The 22976-nt window shown below is 36.1% G+C and overlaps 3 protein-coding genes across 4 annotated transcripts; 1 reads left to right on the forward strand and 2 right to left on the reverse strand.

Moving 5' to 3' along the window:
* Window positions 1-1604: 1604 nt before the first annotated feature.
* On the reverse strand, window positions 1605-4434 carry LOC147532625 (uncharacterized). Its single transcript, XM_086647819.1, has 2 exons — window positions 4337-4434; window positions 1605-3999 (listed from the first exon to the last, which is right to left on the reverse strand). Exon 2 carries the CDS (start codon window positions 3774-3776, stop codon window positions 1926-1928), a length of 1851 nt encoding a protein of 616 aa, XP_086503945.1. The 5' UTR covers window positions 3777-3999; window positions 4337-4434; the 3' UTR covers window positions 1605-1925.
* Window positions 4435-8230: 3796 nt separating this feature from the next.
* LOC147532626 (uncharacterized) lies at window positions 8231-9022 on the forward strand. The gene has a single exon (XM_086649979.1). It carries the CDS (start codon window positions 8231-8233, stop codon window positions 9020-9022), a length of 792 nt encoding a protein of 263 aa, XP_086506105.1.
* Window positions 9023-9500: 478 nt separating this feature from the next.
* LOC147532627 (spermidine copper dependent amine oxidase 1) lies at window positions 9501-16302 on the reverse strand. Of its 2 annotated transcripts, none has more exons than XM_086647820.1 (12): window positions 15715-16302; window positions 15186-15295; window positions 14778-15083; window positions 13786-13898; window positions 13367-13697; window positions 13058-13273; window positions 12713-12949; window positions 12297-12482; window positions 11935-12075; window positions 11291-11559; window positions 11132-11213; window positions 9501-9889 (listed from the first exon to the last, which is right to left on the reverse strand). In XM_086647820.1, exons 1-12 carry the CDS (start codon window positions 15944-15946, stop codon window positions 9761-9763), a joined length of 2352 nt encoding a protein of 783 aa, XP_086503946.1. In that variant the 5' UTR covers window positions 15947-16302; the 3' UTR covers window positions 9501-9760. The 2 variants fall into 2 exon arrangements, with proteins under 2 accessions (XP_086503946.1, XP_086503947.1); XM_086647821.1 differs by having other exon boundaries at window positions 15791-16292.
* Between the last annotated feature and the right edge of the window lie 6674 nt (window positions 16303-22976).

Raw genomic sequence — 22976 nt, forward strand, 5'->3', positions numbered from 1 at the left:
CTGCTGAAAAACTACATGAATGTCAGGATTTGTATGTCCAACTTAAAACTACAAATTTGTGAAAAATTAGAGCACATAAAGGAATATAAATATGCAGTTAAAATAACGGATAGAACAACGAATACCAACAACAGCTCTAATGTGAAAGGTCACTAGGGATCATAATGTCGTAATGATGTAACACTTGTCTGGAAGACCAGTTATAGTGTCCTTGATTTAGGCACCACCCAAGCCCATTAGCCTAGTTCCAGATGGATTAAGGGACCAAATCCACCCAAAACGCCTAGCAGCCTAGCCTATATGTAGGAGAAGGTTTTTCCTTGGCATGGGCCTGTCCTATACCACCTCAGGCTTCTCCACTGATTAATCTAGGCGACAAATCAACACAAAATGCCTAGCCTATATATATGCAAGACAAGGCCTTAGTAATAGCAGAAACTCATTGAAGGCAACGGTTAATTGGAAAAGCTATTATAGCTAACGACTTAATGACTTTTTTCAAATGGCAAATTTTCAAACCAAATATCAACAAGGATAAATAAGCCCCACCTAGAGAAATGAATATATATGTATACATACATATATATATATATATATATATATATATATATATATATATATATATATAGGTACATACCACTATTCCATGCCCACTATTCCATACCACTATTCCATACACATATATAGGTACATACCACTATTCCATGCCCAGAAAGACTCTGCTCAGCAGCATGAATCGTCCATTTTCAGACCATCAAAGCGAAGGTCTACAGGCACCCCCAGAAATGCCAAGCCCAGACCTTTTAGTTCGTCAAACACCAATTTTTGAATGTAAGTGCAAAACTAAGAGGAAAGATTCATTGATTCCAAATGTTCCAATGAAGTAACAAGAAAGGTGCAAAAATTGAAGGTTCATGCTTACGTGCTGTAATATATATGACTAATTATAGATACCAACTACGTTATCATAATTCATAAATACAATAACAGAGAAAGAATGTATTAACTTGACAAATGAAGAGTAAGAGAGGTAGAAAATCCATACCAGTAAGGCAGTAACTCAATGCCAAAGAGAAGACACCAGGATTGTACTTCAAAACTTTGAGCAGTGGCGATTTCTGCTTCCCGGATATAGTATAAGCTTCGAGATGGTTGGTGTTAGTCCCTCATTGGTTGTGGGAGGGGGTGGTGGTCACTTTACAAGTGTGAGGGAAAGCCTCACCTCTTGAGCTAGCTTTTGGGGTGAGATAGGCTCAAGACCACTTTGGGGCTGGTAAGGCCCATGGACCACACCCACAGAAATATCTATGTACCCTTGCAAAACGAGATTTGACACCACTGGTGTATGAAACAAACAAATGGGCTTCAATTCTGTTGAGGTTTATCCCGTAGAACCGCTCAAATTGGATCGATTTCTAGGTTTCGTCGTAAACATAATTGGTAAAAGTAAAAGGAGAAAAAACAGTATAAATCTCAAACTATGAAATGATTACAACACTGGAAGTGCTTAACAATGACTTGGTTCTGCTAAGATATACAAGGAAGCTTGTATTATAATACTTATGCTAGATCTGTAACAGAAGCTCATTAAAGGCAAGGATCAATTGAGAAAGCTACTACACATCTCATCTAAGTTAGGAAACTCAATTGAAGCTATTACATGCTTTAAAAGAAGAAGAACACCATACCAAAATGGAGGAAACATCATATTTGCAAAAAATAGAACAATTGATCGAACTAAACTACATTTATGATATGTTTTTCAATGAAGACATGAAAATAGCAATGAGAAGTTTACATTTAACGATACTGTCCGAGAACTCACTACCATGACAAATCAATAAGCGTGGTGGTCCTTTGATTGGTGAACAAGTTGTCCTCCCTCTCTTTTCCACGTTTGGCGATCATGGTTAACCACAGGTTATTCATGTAGGATAAGATGGTATAAGAGAATGAATACCAGACTGGTAGATTTCAAGGTGACAGATAGCCTTAGAAATCAGTTCTTTCAGATGAGGATCTTGAGCAAACGGAGAACTAGCTGCTCCTTCGAGTATTGACCTTACCCTTTCCAGACCCTCACTACTTGCTGCGTTCAATGCCAAATAACAAAGGAGAATTATTCCATGCTTCCGAGCTTGCTCATTAGCTCTCAGAAGTTTCATCAAAGGAGTAACCCCACCAAACTCGACAATCGCCTTTGTATGAACATCACAGAGGAAATTATCAGGGCAAGCAAACTTCTCCAAGGCAGTAGCAACTTCTGTTGCCACATCTGTGCTCTTGTTGCCAAGCTGGTTTACTAAGAGACCAATTACCCGGGTTTCTTTTGCCGGGAAGGTCCGAGCCAGTGATCCAATTGATCTTATAGCGGGAATTTGAAGTAATGGATCATTTTCCTGTTGAACTAACCTAATAAGTTGGTCAACAATTGCCTTTGCAGCAGGAGAATTGGTCTTGAAAGCAGCCCGTCTTAGGTCTGCGTTTGATTCCGCAGCTGCAGCTATTTCCATCACTACCATCAAGCATTTGAGCTGCAATTCCCCTGTTTCATTTTCGATAATCTTTGCCAAACAAAAAAGTCCTTTCGTCTCGGTAATTCTCCTACTATTAGAAACACTCCCTTTAGAAAGCATTCGTAGGGCTTCAGCACATTGAGTCTTAAGTTTGAGTTTCAGTTCAGGTTTCTCATTTTCTCTATCTTTCCTGTAGTTCCTACCATGACTACTACCATCAGAAGAAGAACTCGAACGCAGTGAGTAATGATTTTTACTAGTTTTAAGATTCGACCCCCCACCCAATTCTTTCTTAATCTGAACTAAATCATGAAAATTATGGGGTTTCCCTGATTGAGTACTAGTCTTGTTTTCGTCTAAAATCGTATCAATAGAAAGTAAAGATACAAGAGGTCTAATTGCCTTCTCTCTATCAAACTCCTCTTGAGCAGCAGGATCATTTTCAGCCATTCTTGAAACTAAATTAGCAACAATAGTTTGAACAGTCATAGATGAATCATTAAGTACCTGAACAATAATGGGTACTCCAAGATCAGCCATAATTTGACGAACCCAATCTTGATTAGTAGCTAAATTAGATAAAGCAGTAGCAGCAGCAAGTTGAGAATCAGGGGAAGCTCCATCTTTCAACAATTTAAGTAATGGTGGAATACCACCTTCTTCAACTATAAGTTTCTTGTTCCTATCATTATCTAGAGCAAGAGAAGCAAGTGAATTAGCAGCTTCAATACGATCAGGAAGAGAACCCATTAAAATAGAAGCAAGATAAGACCAAACCCAAGCTAGAATTGGATCATTACTAGCAATTGGAGGTAATGAAAGAGTTATACCACCACCACCAGTTGAATCAAGTGAAGAATAATCAAAAACACTAAGTAACCATTTTAGGTCACCAACTGATGATTCAAGAAGATTAATAATCTTACGAAAATCAGTAACAGAAGTAATAGTTATAGTAACAACACGATTAAAAAACCCACTTTTTTTACATTTACGAACTAGGGTTAGGGTACGATCAAGATTTCTAGTAAGTTCAGAGATTATACGACGAATAGGTGGTTCATAAAGAAGAGAATTAGTTGAAGAAAGTTTAAAGAGTGAACGAAGCATTTGGTAAATACGATCAACAAGTTTAGAAACTTCAGAACATTCAGATTTGAATGATTCAGCTTCTTCAATTGATTTTATAATTCTATCTGATAATAAGATTGGTATTGTGATTTCTTCTTCTAATCTCTTCTTTTTTTCTTCTTCAGCCATATGATTGACTCTTTCTTTCTTGACTACTTTCTCTCTCTAAAAATCTTTCCAATTTCTCTCTCTAAAAGGGTTTCCGGTTTTCTCTCACTAAAAAGTAGAAGGAAGGTTAGAGTGGAATTTCTTCTTCTTAAGGACGTTTCGTTGTTTCTTCTTTCTTCTGTTTTACTTTTCTTTCGTCTTCGTCTTCGTCTTCTATCGGTTTCTTTCGGGCGGCTATTATTACCTGCACAGACACAACAGGGAGTCAACTCTGTACTATAAAAATGACACGTAAGCAACTAAATGTTTTTTCCATTTTTATTTTATATAATTGATTATAGAAATATGAGTTTAATAAGTCTATTTATTAGACTTCTCTACACAAACAAGAAGAGCAAACAAAGCTATGAATAAATTGTTTTTAATGAATTCGGTTTTATGGCAAACTTTTATGAAGTCCTTTTTAATATTTCTTGAATTTTAGATGACATTATTAATAGTGTAAAACTCTAAAATCTAACAAAGAGAGAACATCTGTTGTTAAGATGGAAGGAATGACCATGGCCTTGCAAATACAATACCTAATAAGCACCATATAGGATTTGTCAAGTTTGGCCTATTTGGATTTGACTACCTAATAAACACCATAGAGTTAAAAAATGTACAAAATTAATTGTCTATGAGTAGAATTATGAAGTTTTTTTTTTTTTTTTTTGTTAACGGTAAATATATTAAAACACTAAATCAGAATCTCATTACAGTACATATTAAGAAGAAAATACGGAATACAGTTCCACTTTTTAACTCTTTCCTTTCGACGCGCCCATTTAGCTAACTTGTCTGCTTGTGTATTTTGCTCTCTCTTGATGTATTGGAATTTAACTTGGTGTATCTCCTGCTTTACATTTTTTATTTGACGAATGTAAGCGAGTGATTGCCATTGGACCTGATGTTTTGGGTTATTCAAATGCTTGATAAGGTTAATATTGTCACTTTCGATGATGACCTGCATGTAGTTGTTTTCCTTAGCCCATATAATGCCGTTCAGAATAGCTAAAGCTTCTCCTTCCTCGCTGTTTCTTGCTCTGCCACTATTCACGCTTGCTCCCATGAATTTAGACCTGTAATCATGAACAATCAGACTAGTACCTATTTTTTGAGCTACGTTAACAAACGATGCATCGACATTGATTTTCACATAGGGTTGAATCGGAGGTTGCCATTTCGAGATGACTTTTTTATCAGGATTTTCTTTACTTTCATTTATTTGCGGGAACGATTTTATCGATTCTATTACCTTGTTAACATCATACACGGTTTGTTGGAAGCAGTGATCACATCTCATTTTCCATATAAACCATAATATAGTGATAAACTGCACATTGCCAATATTGCAATTGGTGTAATCCTGATTCTGCCACGACATGATCCACTCAGCAACTGAGGAGATATGTTCGGAAATAATGTTAAAGTGAAACCATATTCTCTTTGCTATAGGGCAGTGTAACAGCGCATGTTCAATAGTTTCGATCTCTGTGCAATTAGGGCAGTTAGTTATGTTTCCGATGTATTTACCTATGCGATGCCTAACCGGCAGAGCTTTTGTGCATATTTTCCATATGAATAGCTTAATTCTAGGAATAGTGGGTAAAGACCAAATAAAATTCCAGTTTATCTCCCCCGCGGGAGGAGGTTGATTTATTGAGATAAGGTGCGTGTACATGGATTTGACCGTAAAGTTTCCTGATTTCGTGAGATTCCATTTCATCTTATCTGTTCCCTCCTGCTGAATCGGAATAGCTTTTATAAGATTGCAGATATTTTCCGGGAAGGTTTGCCTTAGGATGAGCTCATTCCAGTTGTTATTGCTAATAAGGTCAGACACTTTGTTTATCCTAGCGTTATTAGAGTTTTGCAGCAGTTGGGCTTCTCCAGGAATCCAATTATCTTTCCAAATGTTTATATGCTCTCCAGTATGGACTTCCCAAATAATATGATTATTCATGAGATCATACTGCCTTTTCAGATTCTTCCAGATCCAGGAGTGATGAGGTTTTACCGGACCTGGGTGATCAGATTGATGGAAATATTTAGCTTTGAGGAATTTCACCCACATCGCATCTGAATCAGTCTTTAGGCGCCACGCCAACTTACTCAGAAGGGCTTGATTGTCCAGGTCCGGATGATGAATACCTAAGCCTCCCAGCTTTTTCGGCTGACAAATATCTGACCAAGCTCTGGTACAAATACCTTTAGATTTTCCCCACCAGAAAGACTTCTGAGAAGTCGCTATGCGTTTACTTATACTCTTAGGAAGAGCAAAGCATTGCATCTGATATCGGGGAATGGCTGCTGCAACGGCGGAAACAACTACCGTCCGCCCAGCCTGAGAGAGGAACGCATGATTCCATTTGGACAATTTATTGTCTATTTGCTCTAGAATAGAGTTAAAAACTGTAGTTTTCTTAGGACCTATGAATAACTGTGCTCCTAAATATTTTTCTGAAGTCGAAGCATATTTGACTTTAAGAGTCTTCATAATGATGCGTTTAAATTTCGGGTGAGAATTTTTGGAATAAAAGATATTAGATTTGCTGTAGTTAATCATCTGGCCTGAAGTTGAACAGAAAGTGGATAGGATGGCTTTAAGGTTATGGACATTCTCGATCGAATTTTTACCAAAGATGATGCAATCGTCAGCAAAAAGAAGGTGAGAAATTGTCAGGGTATTGTTTTTTGTGGGGAAACCTAAGAACCTCCCTTCTCCTAAATCAGCAGAAAGCATCCGACTGAGCCCCTCCATAGCGATCGTGAAAAGAAAAGGGGAAAGGGGGTCTCCTTGCCTTATTTTGTCCCCCTCTAAAGTAGAAAGTGAAATAAGAAGTAACTTTAGTATGACCCTCAAATGGCATGAGAACTAGAACCTTCTTCAAAGCATTTCTAATCTATGTTTATCTAAACTAGGGTATATCCCGTGCCCTAGGGCACGGCAACTTGTATCAATCAAATGTTACGGAATTTATTATTATATTTATTGAGAAAGAGAGAGTTTTATTAGTTATTATTTTATTGAGAGAGAGAGATTTTTATTAGTTATTATTTTTTTGTTTCTTTTCCTCTTAAATTAGTTATTATTTTATTGAGAGAGATAGAGAAATTTTAATTTCTTTTTTTAACCCTTGAAATTTATTATGTTTCTTTTTTTGTTAAATTAGAATTTTTATTTCTAAGAAGGAAAAGATTATGTTTTTTAAATAGGTAATTTTATTTCTACGAATAGGGGTGGCAATTTAGTCCGAACCGGTGGGTTTTTTCCCGAATCCGCCCCTAATGGAACGGGTTTTACCGCCCCGTTTATTAAATGGGACGGTAATGGTATGAAGATAAAACCATTTACCGGGTTCGGGGCGGGTTTGGGATTAGGTAGTAGAACCTGCCCCGCCCCGATTATATATGTTATGTATTATTATATATACAATAGGTTTCTAAAACTTTTTATCTTATATCATCAATTTAACTATTTTATATTATGTAATAAGTTGTAGTGTTTATAGTTGATAAAACCAAAATGTTATAAAATTTTGTTTATAATATTTATATTATTTTGATTAATCTAACTTATCTGAAATAAAAATATGAAATTTATGTTTAAATCCGACCCGCCCCGCACCGTTTCATGTTAAACGGGGCGGGGCGGGTCGGTAATGGTTAAGTAATTTCTAATCGGAACGGGTATGGTAATTAAATACCCGCCCCGATTAACTATTGGGACGGGAATGGTAAAACCCGTTGACTAACGGGGCGGACTTGGGAAAGAGGTAACCCGTCCCAAACCCGCCCCGTTGACATCCCTATCTACGAAGGATTATATTTTAAATTTTGAGAAGGATAATTTTTTTAAAATAGGTAACTTTCTTTCTACGGAGGACTATATTTTAAATTTTGAGAAGGGCTTCTAGACAATATCCTTTATTAAATAAGGATGTTTGTCCCAGTCACCGTTTTCCCTTCTGTTTTATATAATAGATATTACTTGTCCCATGGTAAGGGCCTAAGGGACCTTACAGTTTTGCCTTGGTATATACCCGACATGACGATCTCCCCACATATAAATCGACTAAATCATTTTATATTTCTCTATTATATCTGTCTTGTCTCTCTGTCTTTTTCTGATTCAGGAATTTTTTTAAATCGAACAACAAATTTATTTCTTTTGTTTGAAGATATTTGTTGTATCAGCCAAGTTTATATTATCACAATAGGCCAAAATGGGTCACTATCATAAGGCGGAGTCACAAGAGTAGTGGATACCTAACATCTCTAGGAATTAAGACAGCCCGAGAATGTTTGTCTTGGTATCCCTATTTTATGACAACAACAAATACTGTTTTATAGTATGTGCGTAGTTGATTCACTTAAATTTACGAGTTGAAGATGATGATCACCTATTCCGATTATGTAAGAAGGTAAGGGAAATGTGGATGAGCTATCCCTTAAATTTACGAGTTGAAGGGGAAGAAAATTTTAAACAATTAATCTGTCGTTGGATGGGAAACAATGAAGAAGAGGAAATAGTTATTGAGTATCGATTATATGTTATTTGGTGCTTATGGAAAGCAAGAAATGCTTGTGTCTTTAATGGAGTACAACCAGATGTGTACAAAATAATAAAGGAGGCTTCTACTATGCAAGCAGACTTCTCGGTTGGGAGAATAAATAGTGAAGAGCAGGTGAATATACAAGTGGAAAAAGAAATACAATACTGGAAACCACCGTCACCGGGTTGTCTAAAAATCAACTTCGACGGAGCGTTTTCAAATGATAAGAGAGGTGCAGCTGCTGTGTGCAGAAATGAGGAAGGTAAGTTCGTTATGGCTTTGATGAGGAAATTCAAATCTTCATCGGCAATGGAGACCGAAGCTATTGCAGCTCAGTTGGCAGTACAACTTGCCCTATCTATGCCAGAATATGAGTATATACTAGAAGGAGATGCATTGACAATCATAAAGGCTTGCTCGAAGGATAGGGAGATTATCCCATGGAAGATTAAACCAATTGTTATGGAAATTGTCGAGGGTCTTGCAAGGTTACAAAATACTTCGTTTAATTTTTGCTATCGTGAGGCAAATAAGGTAGCTCATATCTTAGCGAAATCTGCATATACGAATGTTTCAAATCAAAGTACGGAAATCTATGAGATTCCAAATTCTATTGTAAGTCAGTTGGAGACAGATTGTTCCAACATGAATTCAAATTCAAGTACTTAATAAATTGAGGTATTAACCTCCTTTCATCAAAAAAAAAAAACCTTTCAACCCGATCCGATCTATTTTCATTTTAGTATGGCCAGTTGCTCTAGGACAGGGCGTTCGATGCCTCTCTAGTTGATGCTGATGTAGGTAGTACAAATATCACAGTTTAGATACTATTTCTTTCTTCTTTTTTTGTTGAAAGTTAGATACTATTTCTTAAACTATTTTAAGAGTTATATATTTGAAAAGATAAAGATTCGGAATAAAGCAAGAATTTTATAATAATGGCTGATATTATAATACAACATTAACTTATCAACTTTGTTAACTTATTAAAATAAGTGGATACCTAAAAATTTGATGTCAGACTCCACATCCTCACCTTACAAAAATAAGCTTATTAAAATAAGTGGATACCTAAAAATTTGATGTCAGACTCCACATCCTCACCTTACAAAATTCACATTAAGAAATGAAAAGAAACAAACCTCAAACACGAAAAGTCATACTATCTTACGTTTCTATTATGTCTTTTTCTGTTTATTTTTCTTAATTCCTGAGGCGGAAATAACAACTGATATTTTCCCCAAGGAAAGTCTAATCGTTTACCTGTTTTATCATAATCAACAACCTCATTACAGTATATTATAAAACGTTACAATATCGTACAACTTTACCGATATACTCAACAGAAATATCAAACAAACTTGAAAGCAAGACGATTTAACCCAGATTGGTACTGATTTAAGTTGCTTAGAGCTTTGAAAGCAGTTCTCCGTTCTGAATAGGCTTTACAACTCCATTTTCCTTCACATCCAACTCGTTCGCATAACTACTTGGTGGGACGTCGACGGCAGGTGAACAATTGAAGAACCCGTGTGGCTGCACAACCATAAAAAAAAAATTATTTGAGTCACTTTACCCTGAACAACAATAACCTTTTTAGACAAAAAGAGAAGAAGTCTTTTATAACAGCCACAGGTCCTTAATTCATATGTGAATGTAGTGGGTTGACGCGCCACGGAACCATTTGGCACGTGAGTCGGGCTGCAACGTGGACAGACAACAGGAGTACGGGCCATGTAGCAACGGCACAGATGTGTCCTTGCTGTTGTTGGACCATGGCAGCTGCTCCAATTTTTACAAATTCACCGGTGGGGTTTGGAGGCTTATAAAAGCCCAAATCCTATTGTCCTTTATAAGAGCTCTTGATGTACGTGGGACTTTTTTTAAGTCTTAACGAGAAGATATATGCTACTAAACAAAATTGGATACTTTAGCAAAGAATTAGCATCAATTTCGCAGTTGGATAAGGTGTTAGGACACCCAATTCTAATTTGAAATTCATGGGACCAAGTAATAATGGTTTTTTGTAATAGATTGTATAACTTTAGCCCATCAAAACTCAAATGTGTAAAGCTAGTATAACTTCAGCACATTTACCGAAGTCAATGTACTTCAGCACATGTCTGACATTTCGTGTCAGTTCACGCTCCTTGTCGCATTGTTTCTAGTGGGGCATGGCTAGACAAGCTAGTGTGGCCAAAATCTTGGCACGCCACACCCGATTTGGTCGTGCTGTGCCAGTCTGGACCGTTCATAAGTGGGTCGTGTCGTTTCAAGTCAACATAGCCTCTAAATAGGTTGGATCGTTACGTATTCGTGTCGTACCACCCCATTGTGAATCAAAATCTGAAAGGTTGACTCGGTTGATTTTATAATGTTTGTTTTTGGCAAACTCGACTGATGGTTGACACAGACTGATCTTCTAAGTTGTATCGATTTGTCAGACACAGAATAGATCTCATACCCTGACCAAAACATGTTTGATTCAAACAATTCAGATTCACACAAGTCAAGCTCAGCACCTGAATTGCAATTCTTGAGTAGTTAAACTCGGTGAATAAATTCACTACGTATTTAAGCATCGGAATTAACAACGTTCACGGTCATTGTAGCCTATTCAAACATCGAGTAAGAATGGCAGGGTCAACCTGGTCCACTATGAAAAGTACGCTCGAGTTCTAATCATCAAACCCATGCAGCAGATCATAAACTATCTAGACTCTAGCAGTCTAGCACAGAAGATATGAAAGTTCAAACACTTTAGGAAGTAGAACATACCATAAGCGTAAAACCGATATGCTCCACCGGCATCACAGGCCAGTCTTCCAATCGCGGAATATGAGTAACTCCAAATACATACCTGCAGGAAATAAAACCAAAACGTATTACTACCGAAATCTATCAGATATAATTGTGGTTAATGGAAATAGCACTTACCAGAGAACTATATCAGTTTCCTCAAGAGAGCGATTTTGTTTAATCCAGGTAGCTAATCCCTCACTATCACGTGGATTTTGATTAGGGAATTCGCCCCCTGGATACATCTCATCACGGGTATAAGGTGTAACCCAAAGATTATGCTTTAAGAAAGCAGCTCGCCTCAGAAACTTTGCCTCAGAGCCAGCCAATGGCAAACAATTTGACCCAGGCATTAGTTTATAGCCTGTTAACTGCCCTGTGCGATTCACATTTCTTGTGTTCCTGATCTGAATAGAAACAGAGACAGAAAAGTTAAAACATGTCTTTACTAACTAAAGAAAGCTATTCAAACTTTTTCATGGGACAGCCCACACGTAAAGTTCATTCTGCTGGACTTTAAGTAATCCTAGGCCCAGTGAACCATGAAACCACATATTACTGAATTCATCTCGGAAGATAAGCAATTCGACATCATCCAAACCAAAGAAGAAGATAGCATGGTTGATGGTTTATACTAAAGTAATTCAGGCAAGAGGTTTTGATAAATAGAGTAGAAATAAGAAACTATTAAATGCAAAAATAACACACATCATTAACTATTCTTACAATCTTACTTCTCAGTAACCACACTATTATTTGAAGAAAAGGTAGGAATGTCTTACAATCCAATGGCGAGCAGACAAAGGATTACAATCACGCATTGCTTGCGTTTCAGATCTTAGCAGTTTTTCTTCAGCATAGAAAGCATTGTTGTGAATATTATTATTCCCTGGCTCTTCAACTTCAACATTCACCTCAACCACCTGAGGAAGATAGGAGTCAGTCATTCTATGTTCATTAAAGAAGTAGATGAAATGAGTTGGGAAGAAGAAACAGAAAAGAAATGACAAAGGATTACAAGGGGCAGAGATACCAAATATAATAATCAAAAAATTTATTGAAGAAAGTTTCTCATTTCTCTTATATCCCCTACGATTTAAGGAACTATGTATCATAAGAAGTCCCATTAATCACAGTAATGCACCTGATTAAATGCTTCTCCAGGTTTACAATCCACAGCCATGTTCATACGAGCAACAAAGAAATGTTGGTGCACTGGTGCATATAATCCTGGAGCAATTGTTGTACCATACTTTCTGGATTCACCTGGTTGCAGTGCACCTAAGCTGAGTATTCCTGTTAGCTTAACCTCAGCTTCTATTTTTCCATCCTGTAACAAACAAAAACTTTATAATCCTTATTATAGGTTTTCGGTAACATAGATCGTTCGAAAAAGAAGTAGAAATACAGGAACTAAGCTAACCACTAATAAGCGGAAGATATGTGTTCGAACAATTGTTGCGAAACGATTCAAAAAATAATTTTTTTCCACTGATTACAGACACGGCAGGTTATGTACCATTTTCATATATTGAATATAGAAAGCAAATACTAACTTGCCTGATAAAAGTGCCAGAAGAACCCATACTCATAATTAGCCACGGTACAGAAAAAGGACACAGTAAGGCGTCTAGATCGCCTAACTTCTGCTAAGCCTGACCTCCAGTCTTGATGCTTCCACAGAATACCATGATCTTCTTCGTGTAAACAGACACAATTTTCAATAGTTTCAACTCCACCGGTGAAATTGGTGAAATGAGCATTGAAGTATTTGATGTAGCCTAAACAATCACACCCCTGAAAGACAAATATATTTCAGACACTTCAATTTGAAAAAAAAAACCTACGAGCAGCAAATCTAATAATAAAAAGAAAGAAAACCATACAGAGAATAACTAACTTAACCTTTTTAAGAGAATGTGCATTTCTACCCAGGCCATCTTCCCCTGCATCAAATGCATTCTTCCTATAATGTGGTTCATTTGGATCTCCATAGGGCACGACCATCTCGACAAAACTCAGTCTGTGAGCTAGAGACCTCCGACCCCGACTACCATCAATATATGCAATGGAGTATATGACCAGACCCTCCTTGGGGGTGAAACCAACCCGGAAGTTCCACTACGCGCCACCAATAAGATAAGAATAATTTATAATATCATGATTTCAAGAGAACTTCAAACGCATTTACAGGTATACTTTAACTAGGAGTACCTTTTGCCATTCTACAAAATGTCCATTGACGCGGAAGCTTGGTCCTTCAGGCTGAATAATCTGCAGAGGTTTCACATCACTACGATCAACACCTCCACGGGTTTCACCAGCAGTATAGTTTCGTAATGGATCAGCAGGAGGAAGAGGAACAAGCTTACGATCTTCAAATTCAATGACAACCATATTTTGCATATCAACCAGTACATAGATGCCTTCAACTGGTCGTGCATAACCATTCTCCATTGGACAATCACTCTCAGTTCTACAGAATATAAGTGGTTTAGCAAGTCTCCGTTTAGGAGCATCAACTTCACTATGGTAGCCAACACACCTAGAAAAGTTGTTAAAGACAGCTCTTGAGTTAGCAAAATGTCCTCAAGAATCAAAACGGAAGTAAATGATTTACAGAAGTAACTAACCAAGGATCTACCATCACAAGATCCATATCCTCAATACCCCTCTTCTTCATTGCCTCCTGAAATGGTGGAAAGTCTTTAACGATAGCTTCACATTCGGCATACTCCTCAGCATCCTACAATAAAAAGGCGAAAGAAGATCAACACTGAGAAATGTTTGAAAACAACTATTTAATTTTCCGGGGCACCTACACTTTTGTGCGTTTGGGAGGTTTTATTAAGGGCAAGGAATCTATGCTAAGAATGAAATAACCAGTGATTAGTTACGTTAACAATAGAATTCTTTCATCATTATCACACATATTGGTGGATAGTAGAAGAGCTACATTTAGAGAGTAGTGTGGGCATCTGAACATCTAAAAATCAAGCACAATGAGGAAGTCCTAAAGTTAATATGAGGAACAACCGAACAAGTTAAAAAGAACATTCAAATCGAACAGTTAGAGGGTCTCTACAAGAAAACGGAACTCAGGAAACAGTAAAAATAGCAGTATTTTATTAACTGCCCTCGTAAAGTTGCACATTAAAGTAGTAAGTAACTCACTCGAATCACTGAAACTTAAGTTGCCCCACAGAAAAACCAGTTACAAGCTTTGCCACTGACTGAAACTTCAATTTAAGTAGCTTACCTTAATACAGGATAAACTCGTGTGATTTGTGAATAATCTTAGTTTTTACATATAAACAACTACTTCTACTCCAGGGGAAATGGCCAACAAAACTCCTTGTTTTGTAGAAAAATCAAGCACATAAAAAGACATACGGATCAGTTAAACAAAATAAAGAGGCCGTTAATATCAAAAGTATCTTGCAAATGATTAAGATTTGGCTGAAGACCCAACTAATCCTCGAGGATCAGGTAATCAAAATAAATAAGAATTTCAAAATCGATCTCAAGTTACTCTTGGAACTTCTGGAAATTTTAGACATTTCATAGAAGCAAGCAATTTCAACAATTTACGTTTCAGAAATATATATATTTGACACATATATACCATTGGAGGTTGAACATCTGGAACAACTTCTGATGAAATGACTTTCCCCCTGTGATGCCCACCTCGCGTTGCCGCATGTACTTCTGTTAGCTCAACAATCCAGATGCTTGTTTCGTTAGACCGTTTATTATATATAACAAGTCTAGCCCGCCTACGGGGTAGCTTGCTGGGAATGAAAGCACCGCCTTTTGACTTGGGAAGTAACGATGGCTGGAAAGGAGGGAAGAAATATGCATCTGCCAACGCCACAATATTTTTGTCTGGCTCCAATAACACAACTTCGATAAACCTCATTCCATCTCTCACCTGTATATGGGTAAGTAGCTAAAATGTAAATCCTTGCAGATGCAAAAAAAAAAAATATCAACTCGAACAGATAGTAGAAATAAATTCAGATGCGGTTCACACCTCTGGAGTTGCTCCTGCAGCTCTGACTGTCCCCACTGCTACTGAGATTTCAGCAGCTGATAATGGGTCCAAAGGGTGGCTGCTTTGAGCTCTTAGCATAATCTGGACCCCTGCACAAGCATTGGAACAAACTGAAAATCAATCCAGAACAAACAATCCAAATGTAAAAGAACACGCCAATATCAAAAGAAATCAAGATGAAGACCAGGCAGATTGCAATGAGATGAAGTATAATAACAGAAACTTATTCAATCAACAAAAGGGCAAAACATAAGAGTGATTAACACATGGAAGCCAATGGCTCAAAAGCTTAGATTTCACGGCTTGCTACGAAGATTAACACATCTAGTAAAACTAATTTTATATAAGCTTCTAACTAGCTTTCCAAATTTTTATAGTTATCATCAAGTAAAACCGTGGATGAAGATTAACGACAGATCTGAGTTATAAAATCAACAAAATAAACTTAACGCTAATGATCGGAAGCAAAAATAAAAATAGAAAACGATCATCATTTTGAATCATATACCTTTGGAAGAAGGATTAGTTGAAGATCCAGGTAAAGAATCAACAGGACGAATCAAGTTCGTGACAGAAGAAACTACCTTCTGGTCATGATCAGCTCGTCGATTACCAGTTGTAACGATCCAATCCTGAACGATCTCCTTAGCAGAAGCAGGTTGACGACGTAATGAAGGAGAAGATGATGATGATTTGGTTTGAATACAACAAGACGTCGTTTCTTTCGATGTTGTGGCCATTGTTGAGGGTTTGCAAGCTCACCGAGACCTCCGTAGTTACTCTCACTGGAAGCTACTGACATACAGCAATTTCACAACTTCACTTTACTTTTCTCGAATCAATAAAATTAAACAGGTCAAAGAACCCTAGAGTTTACACCAGGAAACAAATAAAATCGAAGAACTTGAAAGCGATGATTTGTGGAGGAGAGAGAGAGAGAGGAAGAAGAAACTTGAAGAGGAGAGAGAAACTATGTGTCGTGCTTTTGAGAGAAGAATTTTTTTTTTTTTTTTTTTTTTTTTTTTTTTGAGAGAAGAATTCACGTGCATTTCAAGGGTTTTGTAGAGTGGAAAATAAAAAAGTGGAAGATTTTTTTCCAAGGGAAAAAAGACGAAGGGATCGATACCGTGAAGTTTTGCTCATCCATACGACTATATGAGCATGGGTTTTAAAAAAAAATATGTATAGCATGGGTTTGCCATGGGACCTCTTTTTCTTTGTGACGATAGTGTGATTCTCCACTAGTACTTTTTATCCATCACGCCAGATGATGAGACGTATTTCTTTTTTGTTGCAAAATGAGACGTGTTTCCTAGTTTCAATAGTCTTGTTTGAAGTGTGTAAAAAGCGTTTAAATCAAGAAATCTTGGATCCATAAACTTTAGTAGCACAATAGTCTAATACAGTATCACAAAATCTTTAAAAAATAACATTTCTACTATCCTTGAACAATTTAGATATAATGTATTTATTTTCATTTTATAAATGTGTCGAGTTTGTCAGAAATTGATCATCTTAGATGCACATTCAATAAGTCGTCCATAAAAATATTTTACAAAAGATATGTATAGTAAGTTTACAAAAGAATACATTTGAGTTTAGTATATTTTACAAAAGATATGTATAGTAAGTTTGCATAAAAATTGATCTTCAACACACATTTCATATGTTTCCACTAACTAGAGATCGAGTGTGAAGCCAAGTTTTAAATTATAGGACACTAATCTAAGTTTATCTCTTTTGTTTTAGTATAGCTCATTATCTACATCTCTTCTCCAGTTCCCCTTCTTTTAATTTCATTAAGTTGCATGCAAATATCGATACACATTGAAGCAAATATACCGACAATTTACAACAGGTAAGTAATTTTTTTTGGTCGAAAGTAGTGATAAGTAATCTAGGAACAAGGAAGTAAATCTAACATAGCTTAGGTCAGTGTTTTTTTTATGAGATAGCTTAGGTCAGTTTGACATGCGCGAAAATATTTTGATGTGAAAATCATTTTTTTTTAAAATGAGAAAGAAAACATTTTTTGTCATACCATAAATTTATTTTTGACTATTTGGTATGCGTGAGAAAGTTTGAGGAAAATTTCTAAATTTCTCACGCATTATTACCGTTGGCACTTCACCTAGACGCTGATGGAAGTAACGTGAGGCACCCTTAGTAAACACAATTAAGTGTGAAGCAAATCGTTAGTGTTCATCAGAAAGCAAATCGTTAGTGTGCATCTTCAAGTTAAGGTTCAGACAATCAGAGACATCAATTAGTTGGTTTCCGATTCTGCACTTATTTGCAGAGAAATAAAACAGTAGACAAAGGGAGGGCAAAAAGATCTAAAGCCCGAAAATGCAAAAATCATCGAGCTCTTCCCTTGTACGTTATGTTATCTTTGGCTGCTTCTAAACCCCTCTTCAAAAATTTGATCTGATTATTTGCAGAAACAGAATAGTAGAGAGAGAGGAGATATACGGTTGACTATTTGAGGGAGAAGAAGAGAGAGAGAAAGAAAGAGACAATACATGTGAGATGCATGGGTGAGAAGAGAGAGTACAAGGGTGAGTGAGGAGAGAGAGCGCAAGGGTGAGCGTGAGTAGGGAAAGGTTTTACCACTTTTTGGTAGTAAATCTTTCCAGTTTTTTCACACCCTTTTTTTCCAATAAGAAATCTACATTCGCACATTTTTTTCAACCAACCATACAACAAAAATCAATTTTTTAAAAAAAATTGATTTTCTCATCATATTATTTTCACACGAAACATGCAGTCCCTTAGATAGAAGTCGGTTTTGAATTACCAAGAAATAATAAAGAGCGTAAATAAAACTAGAGAAATCTACCCATTCACCTACTCATCCCTAACAAGAAGAGAAAAAACGTGGAAAACGAGGCACACATGGACAAATTTGAAATTTAAAACCCCACTTATCATCGAAGGCGAAAAGAAAAAACTTTACATTTCACCCATGAGATGTCGATAAATGGAAATAACTATGTTAAATTGTTAATAAATAGATATTACTAAAACAAAAACAAAAAATTGTATTCCATTGATTGTCTTACCTTTCATCCATTACATTTTGGTGTTCTTACCTTTCACTAAAGCAATAAAGTAAAAGATGATCAAGAAACTAATTTGGAGTTTGGGTGGTAAGGCCATTTGTAAATCATCTCCCAACTATTAATGGTAGTATTCAAACCATACAAACCCAAATCCCTTAATTCCAAGAAGCACTTATCAATGCATCTCTTTTGATCCCTAATAGGTGAATACACATAGAAAGTAAAATCACCATCAATTTCGTCCCTCCACTGTCCTCTACAATATGGAGGTGGAACCAAATCATAAAAATGATCATCTTTCCATTCAATCAAAGTCTTGTTTCCTGGTAAAACAAAGTAATCATGCTTCTGAAATCGTATCAAACAATTTATTTCCACTAGCTTATGACTTCTCAACTTATTTGAAATGATAATTTTTTCCGCCGTACTGGTTTCCCTTAACATAAATAATACAAGAATTCCAATGGAAATAACATATTTGAGTATACCAGTAGACATTCTTTATGAAGTTTTTCTTTTTCAATTGTTTTGTTAATTTATTCTGTAATGAGTTTGTGTTTATATAAGAGTTGAAAATTAATTTCCTTTTTGTAAAGTTTCAGTTTAGAAATTAATTAGTTTAAATGAAAATTTAGTATTTGTTCTCTAATAAATTTTTCATCAGTTTTTTTTTTTTCCATTAGGGTTTGTGAGCCTATCTTGTTTTTAGGAGTTAGTCTGGGATTCCAAATTAAAACTGTTCAACAAAAAAAATAAATAAATCTAGTTTCCTAGGTCTTCTTGTAAACATCAATAAAGTAACGACTGTTTTAATTTGATGAACTTAGGAGGAATTGCATTTATTTCTTTATTAGTAGTGGATAAAAACATATTAACGACATATAGGAGAAGGTCAGGGAATATGAAAGCCATGGGGAACAAAACAGACTAGTTGTTACAATTGGCTAAATGGTTAGATGGACATGATCTATTTTGGAGGGTTTCATTGTTTGAATTGGACCGAACAAACGCTTTCTCCGCATTTTTTAGAAAAAAAAAAAGATGATCTATTTCCTGTGACCTACTAGAAAATAACGTACTATTTATACAGTATACTAATTCATAAAGAAAATACAAAATTTAGAGAGAAGAAAACCCTAGTTTCTTTTCCTAATGTAGTATAACTATACTAGATCTCATCGAAGAAAAACAACTATACTATGTTATGTGTATTTCTGATGGAACCCACATTATGAGTGGTCATAAAAACAAATCTTGGTATTGTATTTTTGGGAGTGCTACAATTACAAATTTTTACATTATTTCTCTCAATGACTCATTTTCACTAAAAAAACAAAAATGTTTTTAATTTGATTTTGGTATAGACCGTTCTTCTACCCGACCGGTGACTCATTTTCACTAAAAAAACAAAAAAAAATATCGTAATTTTAATTTTGATCTAGACCGTTCTTTTACCATTTTGGTCTAGACCGTTCTTCTACCGGAACGGTGACTCATTTTCACTAAAAAAATAAAAATAAAAAATGGAATTTTAATTTTGATCTAGACCGTTCTTTTACTCGACCCTCGTGACTTATCGAGACAAATATTTTATCAAAAATCCTTTGCACACGCATAAAAAGTTGGCTTCGACCTATTGATTGTCTATTTTCAGCCGAACCAAAACCATTATACACTTAACATTGCTGTTGTATGTTGCGCATAAAAATTGATTTCGACCTATTTGATTGTCTATCTTCAACCGAACCATAACCATCCTATTGAGTCAACCGTTAGTAGTCCAAGTGGTTCCAAGGTGTTGACATAAATTCCAGAAATCCTGGAGGTCTCAGGTTAGAATATCAGAGAAGGTAGAATCTTTGGTTATTTGAATTCGGATTATTAGGGTATAAATAATGTAGGGTAATTGAGCTTTAGGACATTATCTAGTTGGGCTATAGGTCATGTTATGTTAGAGTGGACTATAGGTCAGATTATGTTAGAGTATGAGCGGGCTATAGGCCAGGTCATGCTAGAATTTGAGTTGGTGGGTAGCAAACTTATCACATATGTATTCAATGGCAATTGTAACGACAATGTAATCTGTTCTCAAAAAAAAAAAAAAAAAAAACCATCTTATTGGGGCGGCCTGCAGTACGATAGGGGCTTAGACAGTGGACTTGGCTGCCTCTATCAACTTTGGACATGTGATTAATGGGATAAAGAGCAAGCAAGCACTATGATATAGGGAGTGGACTTGGCTTTACCTCTCTATCAACTTTGGACATGTTTCTAGCCGAAAAAAAAAAAAAAAACTTTGGACAAGTGATTTAGTGGGATAAATAAAGAGCTTGGGAAGAGATTTGATTTGTCGGATGGTTAATTTCAAGCCAGGTACGTTTGTGGGAACAAATATTATAACATAACATATTAGTATTAATTGAAGATCAAATTCGTTCAAGAGCTTCGGAAGAGTAATCTCCAGGTTGAGGAACTTGCTGATGCGGGAGACCTTTCACATCTTCAGCTTTATCTTTCTTATACTCACTGTCATGATCAATACCATCTTCTTCTTCTTCTTCTCTTGGATCACTGCTTGTTTTCTGGATATTCTTGTTGAAGATCAAGTCTTTTTGTTTATCATGGTTGGAATCATCATCAGTGCCTCCTCTTTGAACTTCATTATTTTTTACTTTAGCATCCATTTTTCTCTACCAACTTCTTCACCCACTAACTGCATACCCTAATTCTACCTCCCTTTCTCTCCTTCTATATATATTACATTCACCGCAGATAACCTCATAACCCCATTCTTTTAACATACTTGGTAGCAACGTGTCAGGTATAAGAACAAGGATGTGGATAGAGTCTGATGACTCATCCTAAAAATTGGACATCACACACATATACACACGCGCGAGGGTATAACCAGTGCCTGCTGGGCACAGACAGTTCTATCAGATGCGTCACATGAGGTTGGCTTTAAGATAATTGTGGTTGATCTAACGCGTCCAACATTGCAGCTATAGGCACTCTCAAAGGCTAAAGTTTAAGGAATCCATACGTAAATGAGGTGTCTCCAATAATAATATGGATATTCGCAAAGAAAAATGGTATCTTTGAAAAGATGTTATTTCTTATAATCTCAACCCTTGAATGAATTCTAATCAAATCAGAACTCTCAAATTTTGAAGAAATGGATCCCAACCATTAGAGACAAACATGAGAGAGTAAATCTTGATCATTGGAAGGAGGGGAAAAGATACCCATACTGATATATTCTACAATTTCGATTACAATTTGGTCGATATTTTGGAGAAACGAGAAAATTTTATGGGGTAAAAAAGTTATGTAGAAAAAAAATTGTAATATTTTGTTTGAACACCACCCACCTTTTAATGTTTTTCAATTTTTTTTTGTCATCTATCTTCCCCTCCCACCACCACCATCGATTCCGGCGACACCTTCACCATCAAATCTAACGATACCTCCTCAACCAACTCCAACAATCTCCTTCCTCTCTTCCTCTTTCGTCTTCCTTCTTGCTTTTCTTTTATCTTTTTCCCTCTCTTTCTTTTCCCCTCTCCTTCGCTCGAAACTCTTGTTTGGATCTAAGATTCTAGATCTAAGACAAGCAACGTCGCCTGGAAATAAGACGAAAGTTTACAGCGAAAGGGCCTTCCCTTCGCCAGAAGTTAAAAAGAGAGATAAAAAGGCAGGGAGAGGGATAAATATAGAGAAGGAGGAGACAAAAGATAGATAAAGAGAGAGATGAAAATGAGAAGAGGTAGAGGTCGTCAGCCGACGACCACGTGCCAACGACAACATGAGAAGAAGGACGTGTTAAAAGGAAATTTTTAGTTCTCCCACCTTACAAAATTTTGTACCGTAGAAAATTTTCTTGTTTCCCAAACATTGACTATACAAATATTGTATTATACATGTCCAAAGATATCATACCAAAAAAATAATAGAATATGTTTAATACTCAAATATATTAAACATTAGATATATAACTGAATATATTAAGTAGACATACCGTGATCTGATATTTAATTTTAAAAGATATCAAATAGTATGTTAGAAATAAAATTATTAAATATTTATTTTTTTGGAAAAATTGATATTGAAATTAACTCATCGGATTGGATATTTTTTTGATATGCCCGATTTTCGATGCAAATACAGATGGAAATGTGTTATCTGTTTGGATATCAAATAAATTTTCAGATATATATTCGAATACTGCGTTATTCGTTTTCTTAAGGCCGCGGCTTTGGGGAATAAAGAAAATTCTCCGGGGAATAAAGACTTTTCTTAAAACTAGTCAAACAAGATTGACTTTTATGTTTTTTTATTACTAAGGGACTTCTAATTTTTGGGCGTTCTCCTCCATCTCATCACCTCTCTCTACCACCTCATCGCCATCTCATCATCTTCTCCGGCGAAGGTCGCCGGCCGACTAATTTTCCGGCCGGCGACCTTCAAACATAAAAAAAAAAATTTCATTTAATTTTTTTTCTCTCTCCGATTTTTTTTTTGTTTTCCTTTCCTCTCTCTCTCTCTAGAACAGATCTAGAGAGAGAGAGTAGATCTCCATCTACACGAACAGACCAGGTCTGTTCGTGATCTACTCTCTCTCTAGAGATCTAGAGAGAGATCTCTAGAGAGAGAGGAAAAGAAAAAAAAAATGGAGAGGAGAGAGAAAAAAATGGAGAGAGAGAAAAAA

This window comes from Eschscholzia californica, unplaced genomic scaffold (genome assembly GCF_041429995.1).
Source record: "Eschscholzia californica isolate CP2 unplaced genomic scaffold, dmEscCali1.0.p SCAF_6, whole genome shotgun sequence".
NCBI lineage: Eukaryota > Viridiplantae > Streptophyta > Magnoliopsida > Ranunculales > Papaveraceae > Eschscholzia > Eschscholzia californica.

Excerpts from the sequence above, each read along its gene's own strand:
- LOC147532625 (XM_086647819.1), bottom strand. The coding sequence starts at position 3,776 with ATGGCTGAAGAAGAAAAAAAGAAGAGATTAGAAGAAGAAATCACAATA.
- LOC147532626 (XM_086649979.1), top strand. The coding sequence starts at position 8,231 with ATGTGGATGAGCTATCCCTTAAATTTACGAGTTGAAGGGGAAGAAAAT.
- LOC147532627 (XM_086647820.1), bottom strand. The coding sequence starts at position 15,946 with ATGGCCACAACATCGAAAGAAACGACGTCTTGTTGTATTCAAACCAAA. Across the intron at positions 12,950-13,057 it reads ATGCACATTCTCTTAAAAAG|GGGTGTGATTGTTTAGGCTA; the intron begins GTTAAGTTAGTT and ends TTTGTCTTTCAG. Across the intron at positions 12,483-12,712 it reads TCTTCTGGCACTTTTATCAG|GATGGAAAAATAGAAGCTGA; the intron begins GCAAGTTAGTAT and ends TGTTTGTTACAG.